Source organism: Mya arenaria, chromosome 9 (assembly GCF_026914265.1).
Source record: "Mya arenaria isolate MELC-2E11 chromosome 9, ASM2691426v1".
Classification (NCBI taxonomy): domain Eukaryota; kingdom Metazoa; phylum Mollusca; class Bivalvia; order Myida; family Myidae; genus Mya; species Mya arenaria.
Window position 1 is genome coordinate 342,099 of NC_069130.1, and position 26,920 is coordinate 369,018.

General features: G+C 37.1%; 3 protein-coding genes and 1 non-coding gene across 4 annotated transcripts; 2 read left to right on the forward strand and 2 right to left on the reverse strand.

The window, feature by feature from the left end:
* Positions 1-1,794: 1,794 nt before the first annotated feature.
* Positions 1,795-15,774, forward strand: LOC128245331 (uncharacterized). Its single transcript, XM_052963456.1, has 2 exons — positions 1,795-2,105; positions 13,673-15,774. Exons 1-2 carry the CDS (start codon positions 2,076-2,078, stop codon positions 15,116-15,118), a joined length of 1,476 nt encoding a protein of 491 aa, XP_052819416.1. The 5' UTR covers positions 1,795-2,075; the 3' UTR covers positions 15,119-15,774.
* Positions 7,112-10,371, forward strand: LOC128245330 (uncharacterized). The gene is made up of 2 exons (XM_052963454.1): positions 7,112-7,231; positions 7,992-10,371. The coding sequence occupies exon 2, from the start codon at positions 8,005-8,007 to the stop codon at positions 9,997-9,999; it is 1,995 nt and encodes a 664-aa protein (XP_052819414.1). The 5' UTR covers positions 7,112-7,231; positions 7,992-8,004; the 3' UTR covers positions 10,000-10,371.
* On the reverse strand, positions 13,309-13,380 carry Trnae-uuc (transfer RNA glutamic acid (anticodon UUC)). The gene has a single exon. It is a non-coding gene; the product is annotated as a tRNA-Glu (tRNA).
* A 5,578-nt stretch (positions 15,775-21,352) lies between the features above and the next one.
* On the reverse strand, positions 21,353-22,999 carry LOC128202763 (14-3-3 protein homolog 2-like). Its single transcript, XM_052903895.1, has one exon. It carries the CDS (start codon positions 22,888-22,890, stop codon positions 22,153-22,155), a length of 738 nt encoding a protein of 245 aa, XP_052759855.1. The 5' UTR covers positions 22,891-22,999; the 3' UTR covers positions 21,353-22,152.
* Between the last annotated feature and the right edge of the window lie 3,921 nt (positions 23,000-26,920).

The following is a 26,920-nucleotide window of genomic DNA, read 5'->3' on the forward strand; positions in this document are numbered from 1 at the left end:
TCTATGACATTTTTAGGAAAATTATCTACATGACGTCGAGGACAGAGTATTTTCATGTTGTAAAACAAGTTTTCGTGAGTACTTTGGCTAAACGAAGTAAGATATATAAACAATAGTAGCCATATATCATTTTCAAAATTCTCAAGATGTTGATGTTTTAGTCCCTACACACGTCCCAGGGTCATCATTACAATGTCATGCGATGGGTCATTTGATATTCAAACTTAGACCTTCGCATGAGCTAAATTTACTCTGAAATGGTGCATTTAATTGTATTTAATTTAATGTTCGTTGTTGTTTTTTTACCAAAATTGCCTTTTGTTTTTAACTATTTATTGTTTGGTTATTTATTTATCATTTACTTTATTTTTTAATTTATCTATTTATATGGGGTGGCGTGGGGGTAGCACCCAACCCTTCTGTATAATCCGCTAGTGTTTCATATGGAACATATCTCGAACTTACGGCACAGCTTAGACTTTTGATATAAATTTTAAAACACATGGTGCGTAATAGCATAAAAATGCACTGATTCATATACATGTGGCATTGTCTTTATGTAGCGTTATAACCACTTTTTTCAAATCATTCATTCATACATGATGTGACGTCATATTAAAGAAGCGAAACTCATGAACCAATCACATTTTTGCCCGTTAAATGACATCATTGTAACATCAATTAGTTTTGACGCTTATGTTTCCGCCAATGGCATCGACTGACGGATTCTGATTTAATCGATTCAAGTGAAAGAAAATATTTCATTGCCAAGTACCAAAAGAGGATTGCCATCATTATCGTACAGACAAACAAACATGGTGGTAAAATAAGGATTATATATTTACAATAGTTCAGGAGATAAGATAAGATAATTGATCAGTAGAATTATACATGTATACATCAATGCAAAAGATATTCCATCAATATATTATCTGATAGACCAGTATCCTCGGCTTTTAATATAAGTTGAGATTATGCTTGACATAAGTATTTTGCAATTACAGTCATAACTCGCTATGTCGAAGTCGTCGGAACCTCGGGAAATACTTCGAGATAACGAACTTTCTATATAACTGAAGTACAACAAGTGTATAACTCAACTCAACTCATTCGAAAAAACTTCGACAAAACCAAAACATGGCGATAACAGAGTTCGAAATAAACAACCGTCGGATTATAATTCAGTTCTTAATTGGTTACTTAGCAGATCGCACTCGCGCGCTTATTTACATAGAGCCTTTCGCGCCAAGCACTAAAATCGTTATTGTTCATTTTTGCTTAACTAAGTCATTAATTGGGCAAGCTTTTAGGTAAAGTGGTACATTTCATTACATATGATAATATTGTGTTCTTGAAAGAAAATATCAAACAAAATTCATGAAATGGGCTTCCGAAAACCCTTAAAACAACAAGTCACTTACCGGTGCTGTTTTACGCATGGTATAATTTACAAACTGAAAAGTATGGTAAATGAACAAACAGTCCGTTTTCCATTTCGCTTAAGCAAACACACCGGTATACAAAACACTATTTACTTTAATTACAAATTATATGTCAACAGTGAAATACATGCAAATTTATACGTATATAAGCCTTTTCGAAAATATTTTATAAATTTTAGGACATTTTGTTCCGTCAACATTTTATTTAAATCACTACAGTGGACTAATAGCGGTTGGCTTTAAAAGGCCTCGATTTTGTTTTACAAATACATTGGTTCAACCACCAAGGCTGGTATATCTACCCGGCGTTATTAAAGGAAAAATTGGCAGTCAAATATAAGGTTAACTTCACGCCAAGATAGTATAGCCAGAATGTAATGGAATTTAAGAGCTATGTGCAGAGATTGAAAGAAACAAAAGGTTCAATATCGCGTGTTATGTGAAACACCGACGCCCAATTTAAGATCAGCCCGTGCGATAATTTAGGCACATTAAATTTTAATCCAATTCTAATTAGGTCCGTCTGTGGATTTTACGTGGCGTCATGGATTTGAATTTTTCTTCTTAGGAATGAAACAAAACTACAATCAGTGTATAAAAAAACAACATCATATTGCAAACTAAGTGAAAATCATGGATATAAACATGGATCCAGATTTTGAGGTACAGTTTATTTTTAATATTTGGTTTTTAAGTTACGTATTTTTTATTTGCATTTGTCGTTTTTAAGGCCAATTTGTGTTCTTGATTTTTTTGGATTCTTTGGAAGGATATAGATCTATCGATAGATATATTGTTAGTTCTTTTTTAAAATTCAAGATAGCGTTCTTAAGAAATGTGGTATCTCTTCAGACATTTTGCGATCCAATATCGTATTTTCAATTTAAAGTCAATTACAGATTACAATCGAAATATGCATAATACGTTTATCGGATGAGAGGTCGGTGCAATCAAAGTCTACAAGCAATGCTTACTAATAAACTATGCGATCATTTAAGGTAGTCCGTCCATAATGAGAGGTGTCTCGCATAACTTGAACCCCGCATAGTTAACGTTTTGAATACACGTATCACATACCAGCATTTCTATGACAAGAAGAGAACAAAAATCATTATTATAAAAGTAAATCATTAAACAAATGTTAAATTTATCAAACAAAATGGGAAACACACTTATCTTTTTGGCTGTTTTATATTTTCAAAGCAGAAGTCAGAGACAAATTCAGGATTTGAAATTCGAGTGCACCCCCTTCTTCACACTGCCCCCCCCCCCCCCCCCCCACCACCACCACCACCAAAAAAGGCTCTTCACATGTTGGGGGGACATTTGGGCTACCTTTAAGTCTAAAATGGTGCATGGGTTTAAATTAGACAAAAAGCTTGGAGAGGAGGCGCCGGTACCCCCTTCCCGCTAGATCCGCTTGTAGTTGTTTTGTCGAACAATTCTAGTTATATTAAAGGAACAAAATGGGGAACGTGGCCACGTAGCTATTAATTGAAAAAAAAAACACATTTAGCTTCAAGTTTTGTACCTTTGAAATAAAATAAGATGCAAAGAGTTGCGGTTTATTTAGTTGTAGTCATTGTTGGCGTCATCATTGTTGTAGTTGTAGTTGCCAAAGTAGTAGTATCAACAGCAGGTAGTGGTGGCCGTCAAAATAAATCAAAACTAATAATTTTAAAACATTAATATATATGGAATTTCCCAGACTATCGGCTTGTTAGCGTGTGTGATTAGTACATTTACTCTAAGCTATTCTTTATCAATGTTCGAGGTCACTCGCGGAGATAGCCCGCAATTCGTTTATTTTGGAAAATGAAGAATTTATCATAAATTATAATAAATTATACGGCGGAATAACCATTGTAAATATATATAAGCTTAGTTTATTTAGATAAAAGCAAAGAAAATAAAGTCATGAAAGACTGCTTTAACAGTGGACATTTAAACAAATAGTGGAATACATAAAAACATGGCATACATATACACCGTTTTCAGCTAAATGGATCCAGGATATTTCACATTAAAGTTTAACTTCGTAGTACACCACTTTGTCTGTTTTCATTTTTAACACAATTATGACCAAGTCATCCATTGTTATATGATGTCATGTTGAGGGTAATGCCACACACACCTTTGCTTTCTTGTATAGTTGTCCTCTGCTTGGTATAGTTAATCCTGACCCTGGAAATAAAAATAATAAATATGGTCTGTTTATCTCGTCATGGAACATAATATAACAACTTACAATGATTCCACGTCAACATTGCCACATACTAGCATAGCTAAATATCCTCTAGGGTCATACAAGTTCATGCCCATACAGCATCATACATCCATGTGTCTGTGGGTGATGCTATTGGTGTTCGCGTTTTAGTTTGGGCCAATGACAATTGAGGATTTTTTTTAAATTATTCATTTATTTTACGCAGAAGGATTCTGGGGAATCCATCAACAAACACCAAATAAGTTCGAGTCTAATGTTGACGATCTATAGTTTTACGTAAAAGTTATTTGGAGACGTCAGTGTCATTTGAACGCATTGAGAATATATATCAAACCCACCAAATGACTGTTGAATTTTGCTGTTTTAGTTATAAATAAAAAACATGAGCATGTATTAATTCTAAATCTAATGAAAATAATCCCCGATCCGACTGCCAGCGTATAATGCGACGGGCTGCATGATTTATATAAAACCATGTATAATATACATCCGGGGACTGGAGGCTTACGATTTTGGGGTGGAGGGTTGGCACAACCTACAGATATACCGAAATCTTAGGACGTTTTATTTCAGTACATTGTATATCTGAGGCAGACGCATTGATCTTTAACAACAATGAATTTAGAAATTTATGTTCAAATACGATCTAAATATCCTGGGAGTAGCTTTTACCCCACCCAAGCCCCCTGGACCGGACAAAACATTGTCAGTTGCATTATTTTTCCAGTCTAATAAGTTTATGATGACATATCTACCGTACTTGCTGGCCCGACTAAATGGAAGGGCTTAGATTTCAGTCTATATCAAGAGCCCATACTTGAATGTAAATGTAAATGTATCGCATTGTCAACTTAATCAATCCAATCAAACACTGAAATAACTCGATATGCTGTCGTGAAGGTTTAGTTCGATAATTCTTCTGAATAAGTTTGATACCATTATCTTGAAAGATAAAACCATTGCAGGGAAGGCATGAAATTATGTATTTTCGTCGATAAATATAAAAAAGGAATGCTATACATAAATATATGTATATGAAAAATATGACTTAAATAAACATGCTAATAAATTGTAAATTAAAACCATTTTGACATTAGACACGTACTTATTGAGTGTAACTATATAAATTATGAGTTTGTTTAGTACCTAACATTAGTTAACTGGCATTGTGCATAATTTAAAGTATTAATTGCAGATTAATACGTTGTGTGCATTGATATAAATGTGGATATATATTTTATGTTCATATCGGCTCTAAAATGTTCGCCTGTTTATATCCAATAAAACACCTGACACTATTTTAAAGAACTGACTGACATGTTTTGATTGTCACTTGATAAGCTGATCGTTTAATCCTACTATTGGTAATAATGTTTATAAAGTCCCATAATATTTTATTACTCTATTTATATCACAGTTTGATTTTTATATGTGTCTCTTAAGTTTTCTTTTCATTTTGATACTTTCTTGTATGTTCTTTAATTTAACTAACTTACACTTTTCTCTTCTCTTTGTATTTATGCCATGCATCTTTGTGACCATACTGACTTTTAAAGTGACACTCTGATTCAAAAATACATGTATAGCAAATCAATTTTGACTGATAAACCTATAACTACTTATTGAATAATGCATTTATGGAAAATATCCATTGTTTTCGACTTTTATTCATCCCTTTTGAAATATTAAAACAACATTATTAATTGTGGTAAATCTTATTTGGGAGTAAGAGTGCATCTTTAAGTATTTATATATAAAATAATATCTTGGGCCTTGGTGTTAACTCAGAACTACTTCAAGTGATGTTTTTGGAATTATTTTTACCGCCTGTGCCTTGCAAATTGAGAAAACAAATTGACTTAGGGAAAATTACAAATCAGGCCAAAATAGCTAATATAATGGTAAATATATATGATCTAACTTTTTTACGCATACTTTATGCTGTGAAAGAGTAAGTATTGTCAAGATTTTTTTTTTATATTTCAAGAAATTCATTGCTTTTTTATTCATTTACGTAATCTTATTTATCAAAGTGGGAAAACAATATAAAAAAATTGGGGAAACAGCCTTCAGAAGGCAGTAAATTGCATCAAAAAAAGTCTAACTTTAAGTTTATTTCCATTTAAGGCATGTCATAAACAGAAACATTGATTGTTTCCGTGTAGGATCGCATAATATTTTATTTATTTTTTACCTTTTGAACACCAAAAAAAATAGTTCACTCACGACTGCGCAACTCTTGAAATATAGCATTTGGTGCTCAATCAGCGAAATATAGTACGTTCTTATATGGAAACAAACATGTATGCCCTGAATCAAACGTTTACGTTCAAATTATCAACAAGCAACGTCCTTTCATTGGTTGTCCGGTTAGCGCAGTGGTAAGCGCACTCGCTTCTCATATACGCGACCCGGGTTTGATTCCTAACCGGGGCGCATGTGAGTTTGTTTAGTGATCACCAAGCCGGACATGTGGCTTTTCTCCGGGTACTCTGGTTTTCCCTCAACTCAAGACCACACACTCGCGTAAAATCGTGCCAATGAGAGTATGTAATAACTTGTTTCACAATCATTGTAAAATAAACATGTTTTATCTAACGTCCTTTTAATTATACGAAAGTGTATCACTGTATGCAGGCGCGTAGCCACCTTTACGCGAGTACACGGCTGAATCAACATGATTCTGACAAAAAAAAAATCAGCCAAAGTTACAGTATTCGTTCTTAACAATACATGCTGTTACAGACATGGACAGTGACACCGAACACGTAATTATACAGTTTAGTGGCAAAAGGGACGGAAAATTATTAACATAATCGGTGCCTATGTGTCTGTTATTTTTTATTATTATTATTATTATTATTATTATTATTATTATTATTATTATTATTATTATTATTATTTCTTTCTTCTTTTTTTTTTTTTTTTTTATTTTTTTTTTTTTTTGGGGGGGGTGCATGCCCTAAACCCCCTAGCACAATTATTAATCCACATTAATAGAGGCCTATCTACGCCCCTGGTATGGGGTCACCAGGCTCCAATATATAACATTTTTTAAAGACATTTCAGATATATTTACTAGGCCTTTAAAGCAGTAAAACATCTTATGAATAAGACAGCCTACAAATGATTTATTATACATATTCATTTGTAGGATCGACTGAAAAAACCATTGATTCATATTCGTATGACAAAATTAGCAGTTAAATATAAACGTCAACTATCTGTATAAAAATAGAAAGTCAAGCGAACGATATACATGTATGTATGCAAAATCCTTGTAACTTATCGTAGTGTATGTATAAAAAGGGGGAACAAGCAACAACCATATTATATAGAGGAGATCTACGATAGTATATACTAATTGATATCTGAGGACATATTTAAACAAACAATAAAAATAGAACAATATTTTGCACTTAACATGTTTCTAAATATAGCCGTTCTAGTCATTGTAGCGTGCGTTCAGGAAAACCCAGATATATAGTGGGAAATTCAGTGATGCAATACGTGAGCCGTACTTGGTTATAAGTTTAGCAGTGTTACGGGATATACACGAATTGTAAGTAAACAATTATTTTCCATCTTTTTACTTTTACAAAAAGCTGTTATTAGATTTTGTACATAGTTTCATTCATATAACGTTTTGAGAATTATTTGTTACTATTTTTTTACAAAAGTATAAGCAGGATGTTTGATTCAATAAAGGATTGTTTGTAAACAATTTTGATTTGCCATTGATATAGATAAACGTTATCATAAATGGTATTTGTTTGTGTATAATATCGTGTTGCATTGATAGATAAACCTGTTTTTGAAAGTTACATCTTATTTTAAAGCTGCATTCTCACAGTTTTGACATTAATTAATTTATTTATTTGTCTCAGAATCAGCTGATTTTGGTATCAATGCATTGAATGCAGTCATATAAGATAATTCACGATAAAATAGATCTCAATTGTTCGAAAAACTGCCGAAAACTTCATTTTTCATACAGCATTAGTAACGTTTTAAGCCATAAAACATCACTTTTCAAACGTAAATATGATTTATTTTGAAGTAATCACGCACCTGTCGCAAAAAACGTAAACAGTGATCTGATATTTTGTCAGTAGTCTTGTACCACTGCTTTCAGGATGATTTTCGCTAAAATTGGTCCATTCCAAGATTGTTTTTAGAAAGTTGTCTAAACGGTTAATCTGTGAGAGCGCATTTAAAAAACTTAATAATTATGATAACATTCAACCAAAGAGGTCTATGTAAACGAAAACTTAGAGAAATCGAGGCAATTTCTTACGTAAACTCTTGTTGTTGCTTTTCAGATAAACAAATGTTATGGACGAACAGCAAATATATCGTCTGCGCGAAAACCGCGTTAAGATCGTCAATGACCTTGAACCTCGTGGACGTGTCCTTGACATACTTTTTGAGGAAGGAATACTCACAGAAAATGACGTAGAACTCGTGTCGTCTGCGCGCACGAGGAAAGAACGTTGCCACGCGCTACTTTCGGTGCTTCCGACACGCGGTCCGGTGGCGTACGGGTCTTTCCAAAAGGCTCTCAACGCGGGAAATTACGAGTTTTTAGCGACCCAGCTAAGCATTGAAAACGACGAGTTAACTCCAGAAGCCGAATTTGGAAGTTCAACGACAAATGATGAGCTTGGAATTTCCCAAAATCGCAGACGACATCGGAATAATGAAGGGACCGGAAAGTGCGCAAGTTGTTTAAAATATTTCACTGAAATAGAGAACAGTGCCACACTTTCAAACAGTGCATTATTCACAATTATCGAACAGCACTGCTGTTTACTGCTAGACAATATTGAACCAAAAGACTTGATAGATCATTTGTTCCAGGAACATATTCTCACAGCAGACGACATTGACACCGTTTGTTCTTGCCTGACCAGACGACAAAGGTGCGAGCTGCTATTTTGTCTGCTACTGGCAAAAGATCATGATGTAGTGACAAGTCTGAAGAGATCCTTGACAAAAAAATACTCATACATCGTGCAAACCATTGAACCCCGCTGTGAACAGCAAGAGGTTAGCACGACTGACGAGTTGGCAAATAGTACAGAAAGCCACGGCAGAGAAAGGAGATATAAAAGTCATCGCACAAGAGTGAAAGAGTACTTTGGTTGTGAGCAAACGGACGTAAAACAGTTACGGGAGGTGCAAGGTATTGAAACAGACGTTACCGATGGATCAAAGGCTGTCGATACGGCGATAAGTCATGAGACGCCATTGAGTGTTGTGAAAAAATGTCACAATGAGAGAAAAATTGACAAGTCTGACAAGGCAAAGAGTGAGCAGGTTTGTAAGCAGGTGACCTTTATCCACACCGAAAAGCCGAAAAAAAGACTTGTAGTGGCTTTCAATTATCTGAGCACGCTCATCAATCAAGGAGAGTACACGAAGTTCGAAGATACAACCACTCAGTTAAGGGTTCGGTTTCCAAGAAATTACGACCTGTTGTGTATTTTGGGCTACCTGCAGGCAAGCAGAGATTTGTTCAAAACCGACTTCGATTCCGCTAAACGGCGCATCAATGACACAATGGCTCTTGTTCCAAAAACGTCCAATCCACGTTATTTCACACTAGAACTTTTCACAGCAAAGACGAGAATGTACATTACGCAGAAGAAACTGGAAAAGTTGCAGACAACACTCGAAGAAGCCATGATGATTCTGGAGACCGACCCGCTTGGGTGCACCGGAAGAGCGGCTGGGTGGCTCTATATCAACCACGCAAGGAACATGACAGCTCAACTCTCGTGTTTGAATCTCAGTAAGCCAGGCGCTTTCAATGTCTACAATGGAATATTCAACACTGCGAAAACAAGCTTCCAGCGATCCATGACTAACTTTAAACGGGACGGCGGAAAGGACGGACCATTCGGATTCGGGTACGCTCTGTGTCGTCTGGTGATTCTGCTGCTGAGATGCGGAGATAATGGACGCACTATGGGGCTTATCAAACCTCCTGACGATGACGTCATTTCCGCTGAAAAATACATGCGACATTTGGAAGACTCAGATATTCCGATTCCAAAAATACTCGAAATGCATTCGAGATTAGCAAAATGTGATTACTTTTTTCATCGAAACCATTTTACACGAGCCTTCGAGCACGCTACAGAGGCTCACAATCTCGCAACAACCATGAACTTACTGGAGTTCACTGAGCATGCGCACAACAGAATGTCATTTCTGAATTCGAAACAAACACTCACCGGGCCAGACGAGGACATTTCGGAAGAAGATGTCCACCGGATATTGTTCGAAGATTCAACGAGCGAAGGGGAAACAAATATCAAGGAATAAATTAACTCTTCTTCATTGAGTAAATATGAACAAAACTGCGATTAAATATGTGTGCTTTTATGTTTGATGTATAGAATATCTGAAGTGAAGGCATTATGAAAACGGTTGTTTATATATGCGCATGTACAAATTATTTTATTTATTTATTATATCTGCCAGTTTATTGGCGTTTACACTAGTTCAATCCATTTCCAATTTGATCAAGTATTTCTCTAAAGCTACGTTTACATGCCCGATATAAACATGCATCTGATGTTATCTTATGAATGACGATGGTGAAAGGTATGGGCGCTTTAAAAAAGTAGCATTACAGTCATAAGCTTTGTGTGTAAAAAAAAAACTCAGCCATTATGAAATCAATAAAAACAAATAATAAAATCGTGTGTTCTGCTTTCCAAACGTTTTAATATGGTGTGGTTAACTCCTGGATGCATTCGTTATGAAATATAAACGTAATATTTTATAGACATTTACTGATCCAATATCATATCGGATCAGAAGTCGGTGCAATCAAGCTGCTCATTATAAACCAATGCAGCGACCGTCTTTAAGAGGTGACGTGCATTACCTGAACCTCGTATGTATAACGTGTTGCGTATATCATTTTAACAGCATAAACATTATTTACTATGCGAAGAGAGAACAAAATTCTTAATGTAAAAAAGAATTACTAAAAGTATGTAACATTTATAACAAATTGGAAACCCGCCAATTTAGAATGGTGTATATATATATATATATATATCTTTTTAAGCAGTAGTCAGGGGTGGATCCATGATTTCCACGTAAGAGTGCGCCCCCTTCTTCAGGACCCCTATTCCCCGCCCCACAACCCCCACCCACCCCAAAAAAGGCTCTTAACATGGTCGGGGGCATTTCGGCTACAGTCTTATACGGTGCATTTTTTGTTTCATTTATATTTCTGCCATATTGCCAAACATACTGACATGAAGAGTTGACTTAGACAATTATAAAGGTGGGAGAAGAGGCGCCGGTGCCCCCTCCCGCTAGATTCGCTTGCATTTGTTGGGTCGAACGAGTGAAGTTAAATTAAGGGAACAAAACATTGATAGATGTACAAATGAAACGTATTAGTTTAGGGCTTTATTTTATTAAACTCATTTGACTTAAATGATAAAAATAAAAAAGCATATATGATTTATGAAATATCTTACGTAGTTATTAATTAAAAGCCACGTTTATAAACATTAAAAGCCCCGTTTATAAACATTAAAAGCCTCGTTTATAAACATTAAAAGCCCCGTTTATAAACAGTAAAAGCCTCGTTTATGAAGGCTAACTGTTGTTCAGTATGTTTAAGGTGATGTAAATGTTGTTGTAACCGTTGTCGTCATCATTTCTGTTGTTGTTGTCGTCATCATCGTTGTTGTTGTTGTTGTTATCATCATTGTTGCTGTTGTTTTCGTTGTTATCGTCATCATTGTTGTTACTGTTGTTGTCGTTGCCATAGTAGTAACAGCAGCATGTTGTTATGGCCGTCCAAAAAAATCAAAACTTATCATTAATATGTATGGAATTTTCCCAGATTATCGTCTTGTTAGCGTGTGTGATTAGTTCATTTTCCCTAAGTGCCCGTTAGATAGCCCTGAAGTTGAAATATTTTTATTTCTTTATGAATATAAAGAATTCATCATACATTATACGCAAAAAAGTCCATTGTAAATATATATAAGCTTAGTTTATATAGATAAAAGCTTAGTTTATATAGATAAAAGCGAAGAAAATAAAGCCACAAAAGACAGCTTAATCAGTGGACATTTAAACAAATATTGGATTACATTCAAATACACCGTTTTCAGAAGGAATTATGCGGGGACCGGAAAGTGCACGAGTGTTTTTTTTTTAATATTTTACTGAGACAGAGATTTTAAGCAGTGGTTTATGCTCCATTAACATGAAACACTGTTGTTAACTGCTAGACAATATTGAACCGAAAGACTTGATGCATCACTTATTCCAAGAACAGATTCTCACAGCAAACGACATTGACACCGTCTGTTATTGCCTGACCAAGGTGCGGGCAGCTATTTCGTCTGCTACTGACAAAATAGCATAGTGTAGTGACAAGCATGCGAAAAAAATCACACATAAATATCACGCAAACCGTTGTGAATAAATGAATGATCATTTTTATTATGAGAATTAGAAGAAGAAAAACTTCAATTATATGTTAATATTATAAGTTCAGTGTCGAAAACCAACGCTCGATCCATTTCCGAGTATTTCCATTATCATGTTGTGGCGCGATTGTTCAGAACTTTGTTAAAGTTAACAACGCGATTAATTACATCGTTGTTAACTTTTCAGGGTGAAATAGTTGATGATGGGCTCATGTATTTAAATAAAACAAGTACAGCTGAACCTGTTGTCTCAACTCTAGTTAAGAATACTACAGATCGTAAGTGTACCTGTTAAACTTACAGAGAAATATTGATTTGAAAGTTAACAACGATGACGTTAACAACGTTGTTAACTAAAACAAAGTTCTGGACAATCGGCTCTATGTCTCTAATGCTACGTTTATAGGCCCAATATTTTCCCTTGGGGTTATTATCTTATGAATGAAGATGGTGCAAGTAATGGGGGGGGTCCTTTAAAAAGTTAAATTACAGTCTTAAGCGTTTTGTTTATAAAAAGTCTCCTCATCAAAATATTAATACATGTTAACTATTCAAAGATACTTCATTCGCAAGATATGAGAATATTTATTCATTCTCAGAAATAATGTTATTCAAGACATCGCATTTATGCACATGTTCAGTGTGTATATACCACGTGATAAATTACGTCATATATGCTACGTCGGACGGCAAAAATTTGCTTAAAATGAAGACTTAAATCAAAGATAACTTCATTTACAACACCATTTTAAATGAAACAAAGGGCAGTCTATGCTGCTTAAAGAGTCCCGCATTTGTTTTATTTCCGAAATTTGATAAGGTCATTAGTTTCATCAAACACTTCGACAAACCTGTGTCAAAATAATGTTTTGACAGTGCTCCGTCAGACGGCCGTATTGTGAAAAGGTTTGTCGAAGTGTTTTAAGAAACTAAACTCGCATTCAAACTCTGGTAAAAAAACGAAGGTGGGGCACTGTAAGCGGCGTAGACTGCGCTTTATTTCATTTGAAATGGTGAAGAAATAGTGAAGTTATCTTTGTTTAAAGTCTTTTTTTCAAATCAAAATATTGCCTTCCGACGTAGCATTTATGACGCAATTTAGCACGTGGTAAACACACACTGATGTTGTCTTATTTAAAATCAGTTGTTGCAAGTTGACAAAAGATAGTTCCCGTGCCGGGAATCGAACCCGGGCCGCCTGGGTGAAAACCAGGAATCCTAACCACTAGACCACACGGGACTGTGAAAATTAGCACACAAACAATATTTAAATAATTGTACAAACATCTCTGCTAAGATGAAATGATTTTTTTATTGTTTTGATTGAAATAAGCGGCACGTAAAGTGAACTCCTGTATTTTATTTTAGGTATGACATAATTAAGTAATATAAAGCCTGAAACCAATACTCATCAGTGTGACCTTCGTAATTTGTAAATAAAGAGAGGTAACTCTAATCATAATTAAGCCTAGTCAGTTAGGATTTACTGCCCCTTTATAAATATGTTCCATGTTTCGTTTCTGTATTTTCAGGTTGGAGATAATGTTCGAGCGCCTCCTCACACCAAAATACGAGATATTTTCCTAGAGGATGATACCCTGACACTATGGAAGCCTTCGAATGATGGAAAACAGTACTATCTCATACCAGGCACATTGAAAGACTCGACCTTGACCCCTGTGCTACAGTCGTATTACACCAAGTTCGACTGTGTGACGAGTACGCTCACTTTTGACGATGCTGTGCCAATTTTCGCGAGCCAAAGCACAACTCTCCGGCCGACCGATGATTACAGTGTGTTGAGAGACTATCACAAAATCCAAGGTCTGTGGTTTAAGCCCGATTTGGAAGAAAGGTTGGGCCCGGACGATGAATCTTCCTTGGGCAACATCAAACTGTCTATTTCGCTGGCCACACATGACAATGAAAGTATATTTTCCAACATGAATATTTATTTCTTGGAGGTGTTAGACTACCCGGCTGAGGATAAATCCGTTTCTCGTCTTCTGGTGACGAAGACGCGCCATAATGAGTTTGAAAAATACGACATGTTTAAACCAGGGGGCCCGATTTACATGACAGAAAGTACGGAAGTAGAGGAAGCCATTGACATACATTATTTACGTGTGTGCACAAACTTCGCCGGAAAGAAATGGCGTCATGAGGTTGAATTTATGTTGGAGGAAGACCCATGGCCGATGTGCAAAATAATTCCAGTGAATAACAGGTGTAAAAAGCGTCCGACCATCACGGTCGTTCGGGAGCTTGGAATAAGCCTCCCGTGTCGCTACATGGGTGCGAGCTGGCGGGAGACGCTTGCTGGGCTGTTCGTCTGGTCTTTGCGGACGCATGTCGTCTGGCTTGTTTTTGAGCGGCTCCATGACAAAGTCAAGCTGGCTTTAGACAGGGCAACAGGTCACGTGAATATAAAGGAGGTTATTCACACTGAATGTCCCATTGTTTGCAAAACATTGTTTGATACTTACGAGCTATTGTCTACATTCATCGCGAAATGTGAAAACGAGCAGGATTTGAAGGACCTACTTGAAATATTCCTGTCCATGCACAGATGTGACGATGGAAACTGTTCACTCGTCTCGCTTAAGTCGCTGAACGCGGCTCATGTGCTGCCCGGCATCCTCTTCCTATTAGAGAAAACGATCGCGTGCGCGTCCCCGCAGTTCCGCTACGGACTGACGTCAACCGTCATGCCCTGGGCCGTCATGGGCTATTACTGCTCAGATCTGAAAATCAGGAGCCATCGAAAGATGGTGATTTTCATAAGCCAACTTCCGGGAGTCAACACAGCCCTACACGGACGCCCCGGCTCCCCAATGTCTCCGGAAAATGGAAGGGCGCCCAGTTCTGGCTACGGCAGTGCGGCCGTCACCCCTCGCTCCCTCTACATTATCCCGCCCTTGTTCCGTCGGCGCCGAGGCTCACAGTTTTCGTCCGTGTCAAGTGTTGACTCACCATGACAAGGGAAATTATGATTGTCTTCGTGGCTAGCGCGGAAATCATATAGTGAATCGCTACAATGGATTTGAATGATCGTGAATATACATAAATTCATATTGATATAATTATTAGAAGTAGTATGTTCATTCTCACATTCCAATATTATATCAGATCATCAACACTACGTGAGCATTCGCGCAAAAGCATGTTGATCAAGGATCAACCTTGGGTCTGCAAGGATCTGTGCGTGTTTTCAAGGCAAGAAAGTTGCATGTTCGTGCTTGATTATCTATAGCTCACCTGAGCTCGAACTTCGCTAGTGAGCAGTCTGTATCGTCGTCCGTCAGCTTCCGTCAATATTTGGTTTCAAATTACGTTATCTCAGAAACTATATATAAACAACTGGCTAAAGCTAGCACATTAGGTATAGCACAATCTGCCAATATTGCACATACAAAAATGGCGACTCTCGAGTCCAAACTGTCCCCGCCTAAGAGGTCACGGGTTTCATTCACAGTCATTTGATATTTGATAGGAATGAACTACTTACATTTTGTACTGAGTAATTGTTTTTGTTGGTGTTTTTGTTGTTATTATTTATATACATGTACAACGAATTATTATCTTGTAGGCTTTTACTTTTATAAACTATTAGAATAAAATTCACTCTTATGTGTTTCAAGAAACTCAAAATGTCGTGGTATTGTCATTACCTTATTAGTGTTATTGCCTTTGTGTCGTTGCCTTGGAGTCGTTGCCTTGGTGTCGTTGCCTTGGACTCGTTGCCTTGGAGTCGTTGCCTTGGTGTCGGTGCCTTGGTGTCGGTGCCTGGTGTCGTTGCCTTGGAGTCGTTGCCTTGGTGTCGGTGCCTGGTGTCGTTGCCTTGGAGTCGTTGCCTTGGTGTCGTTGCCTTGGAGTCGTTGCCTTGGTGTCTTTGCCTTGGTGTCGGTGCCTTGGTGTCGGTGCCTTGGTGTCGTTGCCTTGGAGTCGTTGCCTTGGTGTCGTTGCCTTGGTGTCGGTGCCTGGTGTCGTTGCCTTGGAGTCGTTGCCTTGGTGTCGTTGCCTTGGTGTCGGTGCCTTGGTGTCGGTGCCTGGTGTCGTTGCATTGGAGTCGTTGCCTTGGTGTCGTTGCCTTGGTGTCGGTGCCTTGGTGTCGTTGCCTTGGAGTCGTTGCCTTGGTGTCGGTGCCTTGGTGTCGGTGCCTTGGTGTCGTTGCATTGGAGTCGTTGCCTTGGTGTCGTTGCCTTGGTGTCGGTGCCTTGGTGTCGTTGCCTTGGAGTCGTTGCCTTGGTGTCGGTGCCTTTGTGTCGGTGCCTGGTGTCGTTGCCTTGGTGTCGGTGCCTTGGTGTCGGTGCCTTGGTGTCGGTGCCTGGTGTCGTTGCCTTGGTGTCGGTGCTTTGGTGTCGTTGCCTTGGTGTCGGTGCCTTGGAGTCGTTGCCTTGGTGTCGGTGCCTTGGTGTCGGTGCCTGGTGTCGTTGCCTTGGAGTCGGTGCCTTGGTGTCGGTGCCTGGTGTCGGTGCATTGGTGCTGTTGCCTTGGTGACGTTCCATTTGTGTCCGTGCCTTGGTGTCGGTGCCTTGGTGCCGGTGCCTTGGTGTTGGTGCCTTGGTGTCGTTGCCTTGGTGTCGGTGCCTTGGTGTCGGTGCCTTGGTGTCGTTGCCTTGGTGTCGTTGCCTTGGTGCCGGGCCTTGGTGTCGGTGCCTTGGTGTCGTTGCCTTGGTGTCGGTGTCTTGGTGTCGTTGCCTTGGTGTCGGTGCCTTGGTGTCGGTTACATTAGTGTTGGTAACTTAGTATTGATCCATTGGTGCCGGTGCCTTGGTGTCGTTCCTTGGTGTCGGTGCCTTGGTGTCGTTGTCTGGGTGTCGATGCATTGGTGCTGTTGCCTTAGTGACGTTGCATTTGTGTCCGTGCCTTGGTGTCGTTGCCGTAGTGTCGGTGCCTTGGTGTCGTTATCTTGATGTCGTTGCCTTGGTGTCGTTGCCTAAGTATCGACGCCTTGGTGTCGTTGCCTTGGTGTCGTTGCATCGGTGTCGTCGCCTTAGGGTCGTTGCCTTGGTGACGTTGCCTTGGTGATGATGCATTGGTGTCGTTGTCTTGGTTTCGTCGCGTTGGTGTTGTCCCCTTAGGGTCGGTGCCTTTTTGTCGGTACCTTTTTGCCGTTGCTTTTGTGTCGTTGCCTTTTTTGGCGTTGTCGGAGCCGGCGTCGTCGTTGTGCAAAGCCATTTAGCCATGACTCAACCTCTGTTTAAGTTTGGTGCACATTGGGCCAATTGTTCAGGTCTTTGTTAAAGTTAACAACTTGATTCGAGACATCGTTGTTTATTTTAAAATGTTCGCTTGTCTAGAAGGTTAATGGATATACTTGTATTCTGCAGTATTTCTAGCAATAATCGAGACAATTGTTTCAGCTGTACTTGTTAATGCAAATATGAGCACATCATATGCGACTTAAATCAAGACTTGAGGTGTATTTAAATGCCAAAATAGACGTCAAAGAAAGCCAAACAAAAAATGAACAACCATATTCTGAAATTATCAATTTTAAATAGCGTTACAAACGCTTTTCGGTAAAATAAAGTATTTTCCGTCATATTTTAAACTATTTCTGAAGAAAACAATTTTTCTTTGAACTTTTAATGACAACCTACAATTGCTTCAAAAAGTGTCTTCACAAAGTATTTAATAATTTCGAACATGAAACTAGTTACACCCGGGCCCGCTCCACAAATATATGAATCACGCGCGCCGTCACGTCCGTCCGTCTGTTCCGACTTTGCTATATCTTTCTTATTCATGTCGGATTTTGAAATTATTTGGCAGAAGTAATCACCTTAGGACGAGGATGTGTCGGTCACAAGACCCGTGTCCCTACCTTCGAGGTCAAGGTCACAGCACCATTCTGAACTAAGGGTGCTTTGCTGTCTAAGCCTTACTGATAATAATATGTGTCTGGTCCATATCTTTGTCATGCAAAGTCGGATTTAAAAACACTTCGGCAGAAGTAAAATGACTGGTCCATATAATTGTCATGCAATATCGGATCTAAAAACACCGAAAGAAGTGACCACCATACAGTATGAAGCAGTGTCGCGCAAATTACCCGTGACCCTAGCTTCGAGGTCAAGGTCACAGCAACCTTCTCAACTTGTACAGGGTTGGATTTTAAAATTGTTTCGTCAAAATATTGCGGACGTGTCGCGTTAAAGACCGGTGTCCCTACCTTCCATGTCAAGGTCACCTGCTATATATGGAAATATAATACACTATAGTAATACTTTTCAATTTTCCTCGTAATTATTCTGTGGTACGTTTACCTTCAGTGAAACTGGATTTCTTCAATTGTTTTTAGCAAGCAGTATTTCCGACACTTGCGCGTGCGTTGATATTAATCACATTCAGTGATAGCTCTAGTGTTTTACTATGGTTTTATATAGAATATGAGAGAACATTATTAAGAAAAGTCAAGGACCAACTATTACATCGTTTTCATTTTCTTTTTAAAGTCAAAACATTAGTGTTATAGTTTACCTTAACTTGGAAAAGGTTTTATTCGTAAGATCGAATATCGAATGCCTTTTACTTAACGTAGTTCAGGTCAGCCTCATATTCAAGTGATTTGGACTGTGCAGTTATTGAATTAACCCAACTGACTTTTAATCAAAGGGGACATGGGTCACATGAACACCAAAGCGAAATCAGGCCTTAAAGTTGTTGCTTTAACAATATTTAGTTCCTGCAAATATACAAATGACAACATATATTACATATTATTTTTTTAAGAATTTGATCGTAAGCTAAAAGCTTATATAGATCATCTTCTGTAGAAAGCAGTTAAATTTGGTTGTCTTTATAAAGATAAGTGCTTTCAGGGGCGTAGCCAGCGTTACGCACTTTCGCATGTGCGTAGCATCAATTCGAAAAATGAAAAAATAGGCATCAAAGTCGAGGGCTAAGCTAGTTATTGATATCAGAATAAAGAGAAGATCAGCTATAGTAAGCATTGTTTCTCTGTGCTAGATACAGCTTACTGAATCAATCACTTGGTAACTACAAAGACGGCGGCCTCGAACCTATAAATTCGCCCAAGCGTGTCCCTTACGAAAAGATATCGGACGGAACTAGAATTCCTCTGTGTTTGTTCAAATGTTTGACCTGCAAGCCTTCATAAATACTCGACCTTGACATATAACAGAGTAGCTCCACGTATGAACTATAGACCCGAGCCGGACCTTATTTTGAAAAATGGAAGTTCAAAAAAGTTCAAAATGGCATTTTAAAACTGAAGAGGGTTTATGCTTAAGAGTATTAGAATGTCTTCCTTGTTAGCGTTTTTTTTAATTTATTTATTATTATACTCCTATATATATAAATATATATATATATATATATATATATATATATATATATATATATATATATATATATATATATATATATATATATATATATATATATATTATTTATTTTATTTTATTTTTTTTTGGGGGGGGGTGATCCATGGAAACGAGCTAAATAAGACTGCTGACAAACCTTAGATCGCAGATTTTTATATTAAGTTCAAAAATTGATGGTTTATGCATTTTTCTTAAACCATTAGTAAAAACAATCATTTTCGAACGGAAATATGAAAATCTACGATCTGATTTTAGTCAGCAATCTGATATCATTGTTTTGCAGATATATACGCAAAAATGCTCTTTCCAAGACAAAAAGTAAAAAAAGTTGTAAAAATGGTAAATCTGTGAGAGTGCAGCTTTAAAGAGAAACGAATGCGCGCATCAAATCTGATCTATACACATGCTAGTGTTCACATAAACGACGAGACGTCACAACAGCTCACTATGTCAGAGCGTAAAATGCACCTGCCTAGCGGAACATGATGCTCAACTATTCAGCACCCATCTCCATATTAGGTGTTCTGAAGGGCGGGAACACAAGGATTACATTCATAACTTCTTCCCTAGTTATCTCCCATGATGCTGCCAAGTGTTGTTTTGATGGGAATTCGAGCTAAATCCCCATGGGTAGATAGAAACGTTCCTCATTTCTAAATTAAGTTTGAAAAGGAACAAATCTAAGTATGTTAGCTAGACTGATGAGATGTGATGCACATCATTATTGTGAACACATGTACGGAGTTTAAGTTTTCTAGTTTCGGCCAAAATTTCACTTCGCACACAAGACTAATACAACGCCCATCACTCCATTGGAATGCAATCATCCTGAAATAAGCCTGCAGCTTGTCTATATTATACACTAGAAGAACAACACTATGTTGACTCAAAACAAGATGTTCACGAGGCCCTATGCTCTAAAAGCATGACTTTACTGGTCTTATTTTTCTCCAAAGCGTGAACCCACAATCAAGGGAAAGCACTTCTACCTATTGGTAACGCCAGGCAAAGGAAAAAGGAAACACTGCATTAATGCTCAACTCTGTACAGGTTGTCTCCCTAAGAGAAATCTTGATATGGTTATAGCAATTCCAAGGGCCATAACCAAGTCCTGCAAGGGCGGATCTAGGTGGTTGAAGAAAGTAACCGAGTCCTCGAATATCTACTGTACAAGGTTAATTGAGAAACAACCCAAACAGGAAATTATACCATTCTCGAGGAATTTTACTATGCACGCACGAACAGAGGACACCTGTCCTTTGGCCAGTAGAGCTAACAATGTAACTATCTTTTTAAAACAATATCAAATTTATATTAAGGCAAGAGTTACCGGTATAGGCTTTGCAATATTATAATTGGCAACAGAAATGTGTACATGATTCAGGGGTTCTAACAGCCGATAGCCACTCCGGAAAAATGCCATGTGTCCAAGTGTGGCCCTGGGTTTCCAGCCAATTGCAGGGTCAACTTCGTTCATCCAGTATTTTTAGCAAGTGATCTTTACAACTGTACAATGGTCTGAAGTAGAAAGCTCTCAATCCGAAGTCCTAATTTATCTTGAACATAAGAACCCCCAGATTATATTTATGACCTAGTTATAGGCCTTACTAGAATTTTGCTGATTATTATTTATAGAATATCGTCGTCAACATGAAGGAAAAACCCCATGGTGTACCAATTTTATCATGACATTGAAAGAAATTAGCTGAGATTAACATCAGCCAGTAGTTAAATATATACAAGTCAGCACTTAAATTTCAGTCTTCTATCAATACCTTTAATTAAATTACAGAAAGCTTGTCTGTTGCCCAAACTATCCACTATCTCGGCAAGAAGTCGAACAAACCCACAAGAAAAACATTGTTTTGCAGTTTTATATATCATATAAAAGCAGTATTTTTTGTGAAAATTTAAAAAATAACTAAAGCACATAACATTCTTTATAAAATGACATTTCTTTAAGTGACATGGAATTTCTGCACCTTAGTACTCCTACTGATTATTAAATCCTCCAATTATGCTGGGTTTATTTCTTCAAGATAATTTCAATTCCACACTAAACAACTATTGCTTGGTAATGCACTGAGGCACCCGTTCATGTCAATTTTATTTTTAATGAAAATACAAAAACAGACATTTACCAAAGATATTTTACTCTAATTAAAGAATACAAAAATGGTTAACAATAACATGAAGCACTCTAAAAGCAAGTGGATTGAAGATGCTTATCTGCTGTGATTACTAATTTACATCATAACTGAACACATTCTGACAGCACAAAAACTAACAATTTAACTGTATGCTTGTACCTTATACAATTTGACAATATGTGTAGTGCAAAATAAAAAAAAATGTTTAAAAAAACAACAACATATGATTCAAACAATAAATATTTTACGATGTTACCAAGATTTGCATTGAAAAAAGTGAGTTTTAAACCAACAATGTCAAATAAAATATTTGTTCTCTACTGATAACAACCCTGCATCATCTCCTTTATCATGATTAAATCACTCGCTTGTAAATCACAACAATCAACTAGTCACAATGTTAACAAATAACCCGTTCTGTAAAAAATGATCACAAATGTGGACTTCAAATAGGTAAGCTTTGCCTTAAAAATTCCAACAATAAAATGTTCAAGCATTTGCAGGATCAGCTCAGTTTTCAACCTGCTGATCTTCTTGCTGGTTGTCCGAGGTCCACAGCGTCAGGTTGTCCCGCAATAACTGCATGATCAGTGTACTGTCTTTGTAAGATTCTTGACTTAAACTATCAAGTTCAGCGATTGCGTCATCAAAAGCACTTTTTGCAAGATGGCATGCTTTGTCCGGAGCATTTTGAATTTCATAATAAAACACTGAAAAGTTCAAAGCCAATCCCAGTCGGTTTGGATGAGTTGGCGGCATATTTTGCTTGGCATTTTCCATGGCACTGTTGTAGGATGCCTCAGCCTTGCCCATCACCTCGTCTTTCATCTTTTCGTGAGTGTACTCAGCCTTGTACCGGTAGTAATCACCTTTCATTTTCAGGTAGAAAACCATGCTTTCTGAGGAGTTAGCATTAGGGATCAGGTATTTCTCCAACAGGTCCAAAACCTCACCACAGATTTTGTCCAGCTCTTCCTCGATCATATCACGAAACTTCTTCGTCAGCTGTGCTTTCATCGTTTCAGCATCCTTCTCCTTAGCTTCAATCATAGAAAACATTCTCCATGACGAACGCCTAGCACCAACAACATTTTTGTAAGCTACTGACAACAGGTTTCTCTCTTCAACGCTAAGTTCAGCCTCTCCGAGGTTTTCGACAACCTCTCGCATGGCTTTCGCCATGTCATCGAAACGTTCACCTTGTTCAGCCAACTTGGCCCATTGTACGTTTCGTTCCTTGTCGTTCATCTTGAATTACTTCTTCGACTGTACGAATTAGCAGCGAAAAACCGGTATTTTATTCAGTCGGCAACACGCTTCCTGTTTCGGTTGTGTGGCGGAAATGACTCAACACGCGCCCGTAATCACCGCGAAGCAAAATCTGATGTAAAGCCCGGCTTCCATGGACTTACAGGCCCAAATAATTGTAAAGCAAATGTAACTTCCGGTATTGCATTTGTTATGAATAGTTTATTAAGAGGTTGTGAATAAAATTAGCAAAAAATAGAATGTCAAATATACCATACCACAAATCCATTTACACCATAGAGTGTACATATTTATAGTAAAACTAAACATATCTTAATAGTGTATGAGCTATCTTATTATGCGGTAACCGGGACCAAGTAAAGATGTGTCTCTAAAGTAAAGCAGAATGGAAATTTGTATCAATACTAGCTGGTACAATATATTGTACACTATTCTTTTTTCGTCAATTACTATTATTATTATTATTATTATTATTATTATTATTATTATTATTATTAAAAAAACACTGTAAACTTGATATGCAAATATGCTGTTGCGCAGTTATATTCCCTACTATGCTAAAATGTTTTTTTTAACATTGATTGAAATTAAACCCTGTACACCGCAACGCGTTTGCATTATTGAACGACGTACCTAAAAAACATTTTTATTTATATATGTCCATGATGGCATGGATCTATAAGCCTATGGTTTATAGGTCCATGATTTTGGGACTAATAAATGATCAGGTTCGGGAGCGGCCACTATAGTCACCTGGTGTACTAATCTGGTGTACTACTAAAATGGGGTTATTCTTCTTTAGTTTACTAGCTTAAGCCCCCTGCATGACGCATATTCGAGTGGACTCGTGTTTCACCGGCCATTCCAAGGCGGTAATCCCATCATTTTTCGGTGAAGCCATTGTTATGCCTGTTTGGTCTGTTTATGGTGTTTGTATTCGTGTATGTGGCGTTTGTATTCGTGTATTCATGTATGTGGTGTTTGTATTCGTGTATGTGGTGTTTGTATTCGTGTATGTGGTGTTTATATGTTTGTGCCTATTGTTCATTTGTGTTTTGGACCAGTTTACGCCTCTAGGCAGGGTTTATTTTGAATATTGACTTTTGGGCATGTCTCTGTAAGTTTCATTAGACTCGGTCCAAAAGCCGCGTCTTCAATAAGGATAATTATTTAGAATTTTCAAGAGACAAGGGTCTATCGATATTTTTTGTATTGAAAAAAAGAAGTGAATTCTTATCAAAAACATTTCTTTCAATCTGCCTTAAACTTTAATATTTCCTTGCAGTAAGAAGGGCATTTTTATATCCATGAATTGCTAAAACACTCATAAAAATGTGTTGTTTTTTTTTTTCATAATGAAATGTTAGTTTTAACGAACAACAACAAACTTATTCGTCGCCTTTTGTCTAGTCTGGTTGCTGGTGAAACGCAGTGGTTGTTTCCCTTTGTCAAGGGAAAGCACTGTGCTTGAAAAAGGCTACATACTCATCGATATTGATTTGCTCAAAAAGGCGATTACGCACCGATAGATTGAATACATGGGCAGAAAATTACTATGTTTACACCGAGTCACAAGCCGGTTTCAGAAAAAATATGGGTACGATTGACAAAATATATATATGTCTTTAGTAATATCATTGAAAGTATTCTCAAACAAAACAACAAACTGTATGCATGTTTTGTTGACATTACTAAAGCATTTGATTTATTATTAAGGGTTAATATATTTTACAAACTAATTAAATACGGCATACGTGGCAGCATGATGAATACTATACAGTCGTTATATTGCAATGTAAAATCAAGCATAGAATTTCAAAATGAGCTAAGTGAGACATTTATATGTTTAATAGGGACACGTCAGGGGGACTGCTTGTCTCCATTTATATTTTCTATGTATATTAATGACTTTGAAGAAGAATTCTTACTAAAAAAAGGTTCCAATGTCTTAATATTAACACACTAAAACTACTGCTATTATTGTATGCCGATGATATCGTTATATTTTCAAATTCAGAGGAAGACCTACAAAATGGCTTGAACATTTTACAAAATTATTGTCAGAAATGGAAATTAGTTGTTAATATTGAAAAAACAAAGATTATGGTGTTTCGGAAAGGGGGCAGATTAAGAAATAATTTTAAAAAGAATTATGATAATAAAAAAATAGAAATAGTAAATCAGTTTACATACCTTGGAATAACTTTTTCCACTGGGGGCTCATTTAATAAAACGTCTGAAGCCCTTGGAGGTCAAGCGCTTAAAGCCATATTTAAACTTAAAAATACTTATCAACATTTACAAATTTGAAAGTAGGCCACGTCTTATAATTATTCGATAAATTAATAACTCCAATACTTAATTATGGTTCAGAAGTATGGGGTTTTCGAAAGCAGATGGACTTGAAAAAATCCACCTCCATTTTTTTAAAAACACTATTAGGCGTTAAACTTTCAACGCAAAACAACTTTATATATGGAGAATTAGGTAGAGTCCCATTGTATGTCCATAGATTGACATCAATCATCCGCTTTTGGTTGAAAATAACAATGGCGGATGAAAGAAAATTCATCCGACTTACATATAACTTGATGTTAACTGATATACAAAACAACGCAATGGAAATAAATTGGGCAATTAAAGTTAAAAACCTGTTAGAATCTATGGGATTCGCTGAAGTTTGGCTTAACCAAGGGATTGTAAATACAAAATATTTTATACACACCTTTAAGATGAGGGCTAGAGATTGTTTCATGCAAAAATGGAATGAAGAATTACGGGAGTCATCAAGAGCGTCAACATACATACTATTTGCAAGTTTTAATTATCAGTCATATTTAGACACCATACAAAACAATAAATTCAGAACAGCTTTAACACGACTAAGAGTAGCATCACACAGATTAGAAATAGAAATGGGCAGATGGCACAAGCCCCAAATAATTCCAAGAAATGAACGAAATTGCCAACTTTGTAATACACTTGAAGATGAATTCCATTTTCTCTTAGAATGTCCTTTATACCATGAATTAAGAATCTTATACATTAAGTGATATTATTGGCGCAATCCAAATATTCCTAAATTCATCGAACTGATTTCGAGCGAAAATGTAACTACTATCAGATAACTACGTTGTTTTGTCTAAAAGGGCTTTGAAATGCGTCAGTTTAGACATCAGACACTTTTCTCCACGAACTATTTTTCAGTATTTTAAGCAAATGTGATATAACTTTACTCTGTTTATACATTATGATTGATTTTGAAAGTTGTTCTATCGGAAATGTTTATATACTGTACATGTTTATATTATATGTAACTGATGGGCTGTAAGCTTATAGTTAATAAAATCTTCTTCTTCTTCTTCTATCGACCGTATATGGAACATTTCCACATATCTTATATTGTCATTCAGACATTTAATGCAAAATGATTTATTATTTCGCTAGGGGTAGAATGGATCTTTTATTTAATCTTTATCACATTCATGAGAACATGGCTCTCTCTTGATTTAATATGTCTTGCCGGAATATATAAATTCATGTCACACCTGCTTATTTCCATCCAGAAAGTATAAACTCATGTTTACCCTCACTAGAACTATGACTTAAACATTTATTATATTTTGTGATGATGACTAAATCCAGAACGCACCGAAGAAAAACGCGTAAATTTAAGCTCAAAAACGCCAAGCGGACTGTTGATTGGAACCAATTCAGCACCCGAATGGAATATTGCCCGGCAAGCACAATAGGCCGGCAAATCCCAGTGATCAGTAATGGGCCAGGAGCCGGTCAAGACAATGGGTAAGCGAATATCCCGGCGTCGTGCTTAACTAGATGCCATCTCAGGTTGTCGGATATTACCTGATGGTTTACCAGAACTGGGCTATTACCGGTCCATTATGAGACACATATTTGCCAGCAATGAGCCAGGACTGATCCGGAACAATCGACACCGGGCCAGAACTGATTGCCAGTACTTGCTTCCATTAATGGCCCGATGACCTGA

Coding starts and splice junctions, on each gene's coding strand:
- LOC128202763 (XM_052903895.1), bottom strand. CDS start 22,890: ATGAACGACAAGGAACGAAACGTACAATGGGCCAAGTTGGCTGAACAA.
- LOC128245331 (XM_052963456.1), top strand. CDS start 2,076: ATGGATATAAACATGGATCCAGATTTTGAG. Junction 2,106..13,672: donor ACATGGATCCAGATTTTGAG/GTACAGTTTATT, acceptor CTGTATTTTCAG/GTTGGAGATAATGTTCGAGC.
- LOC128245330 (XM_052963454.1), top strand. CDS start 8,005: ATGGACGAACAGCAAATATATCGTCTGCGCGAAAACCGCGTTAAGATC.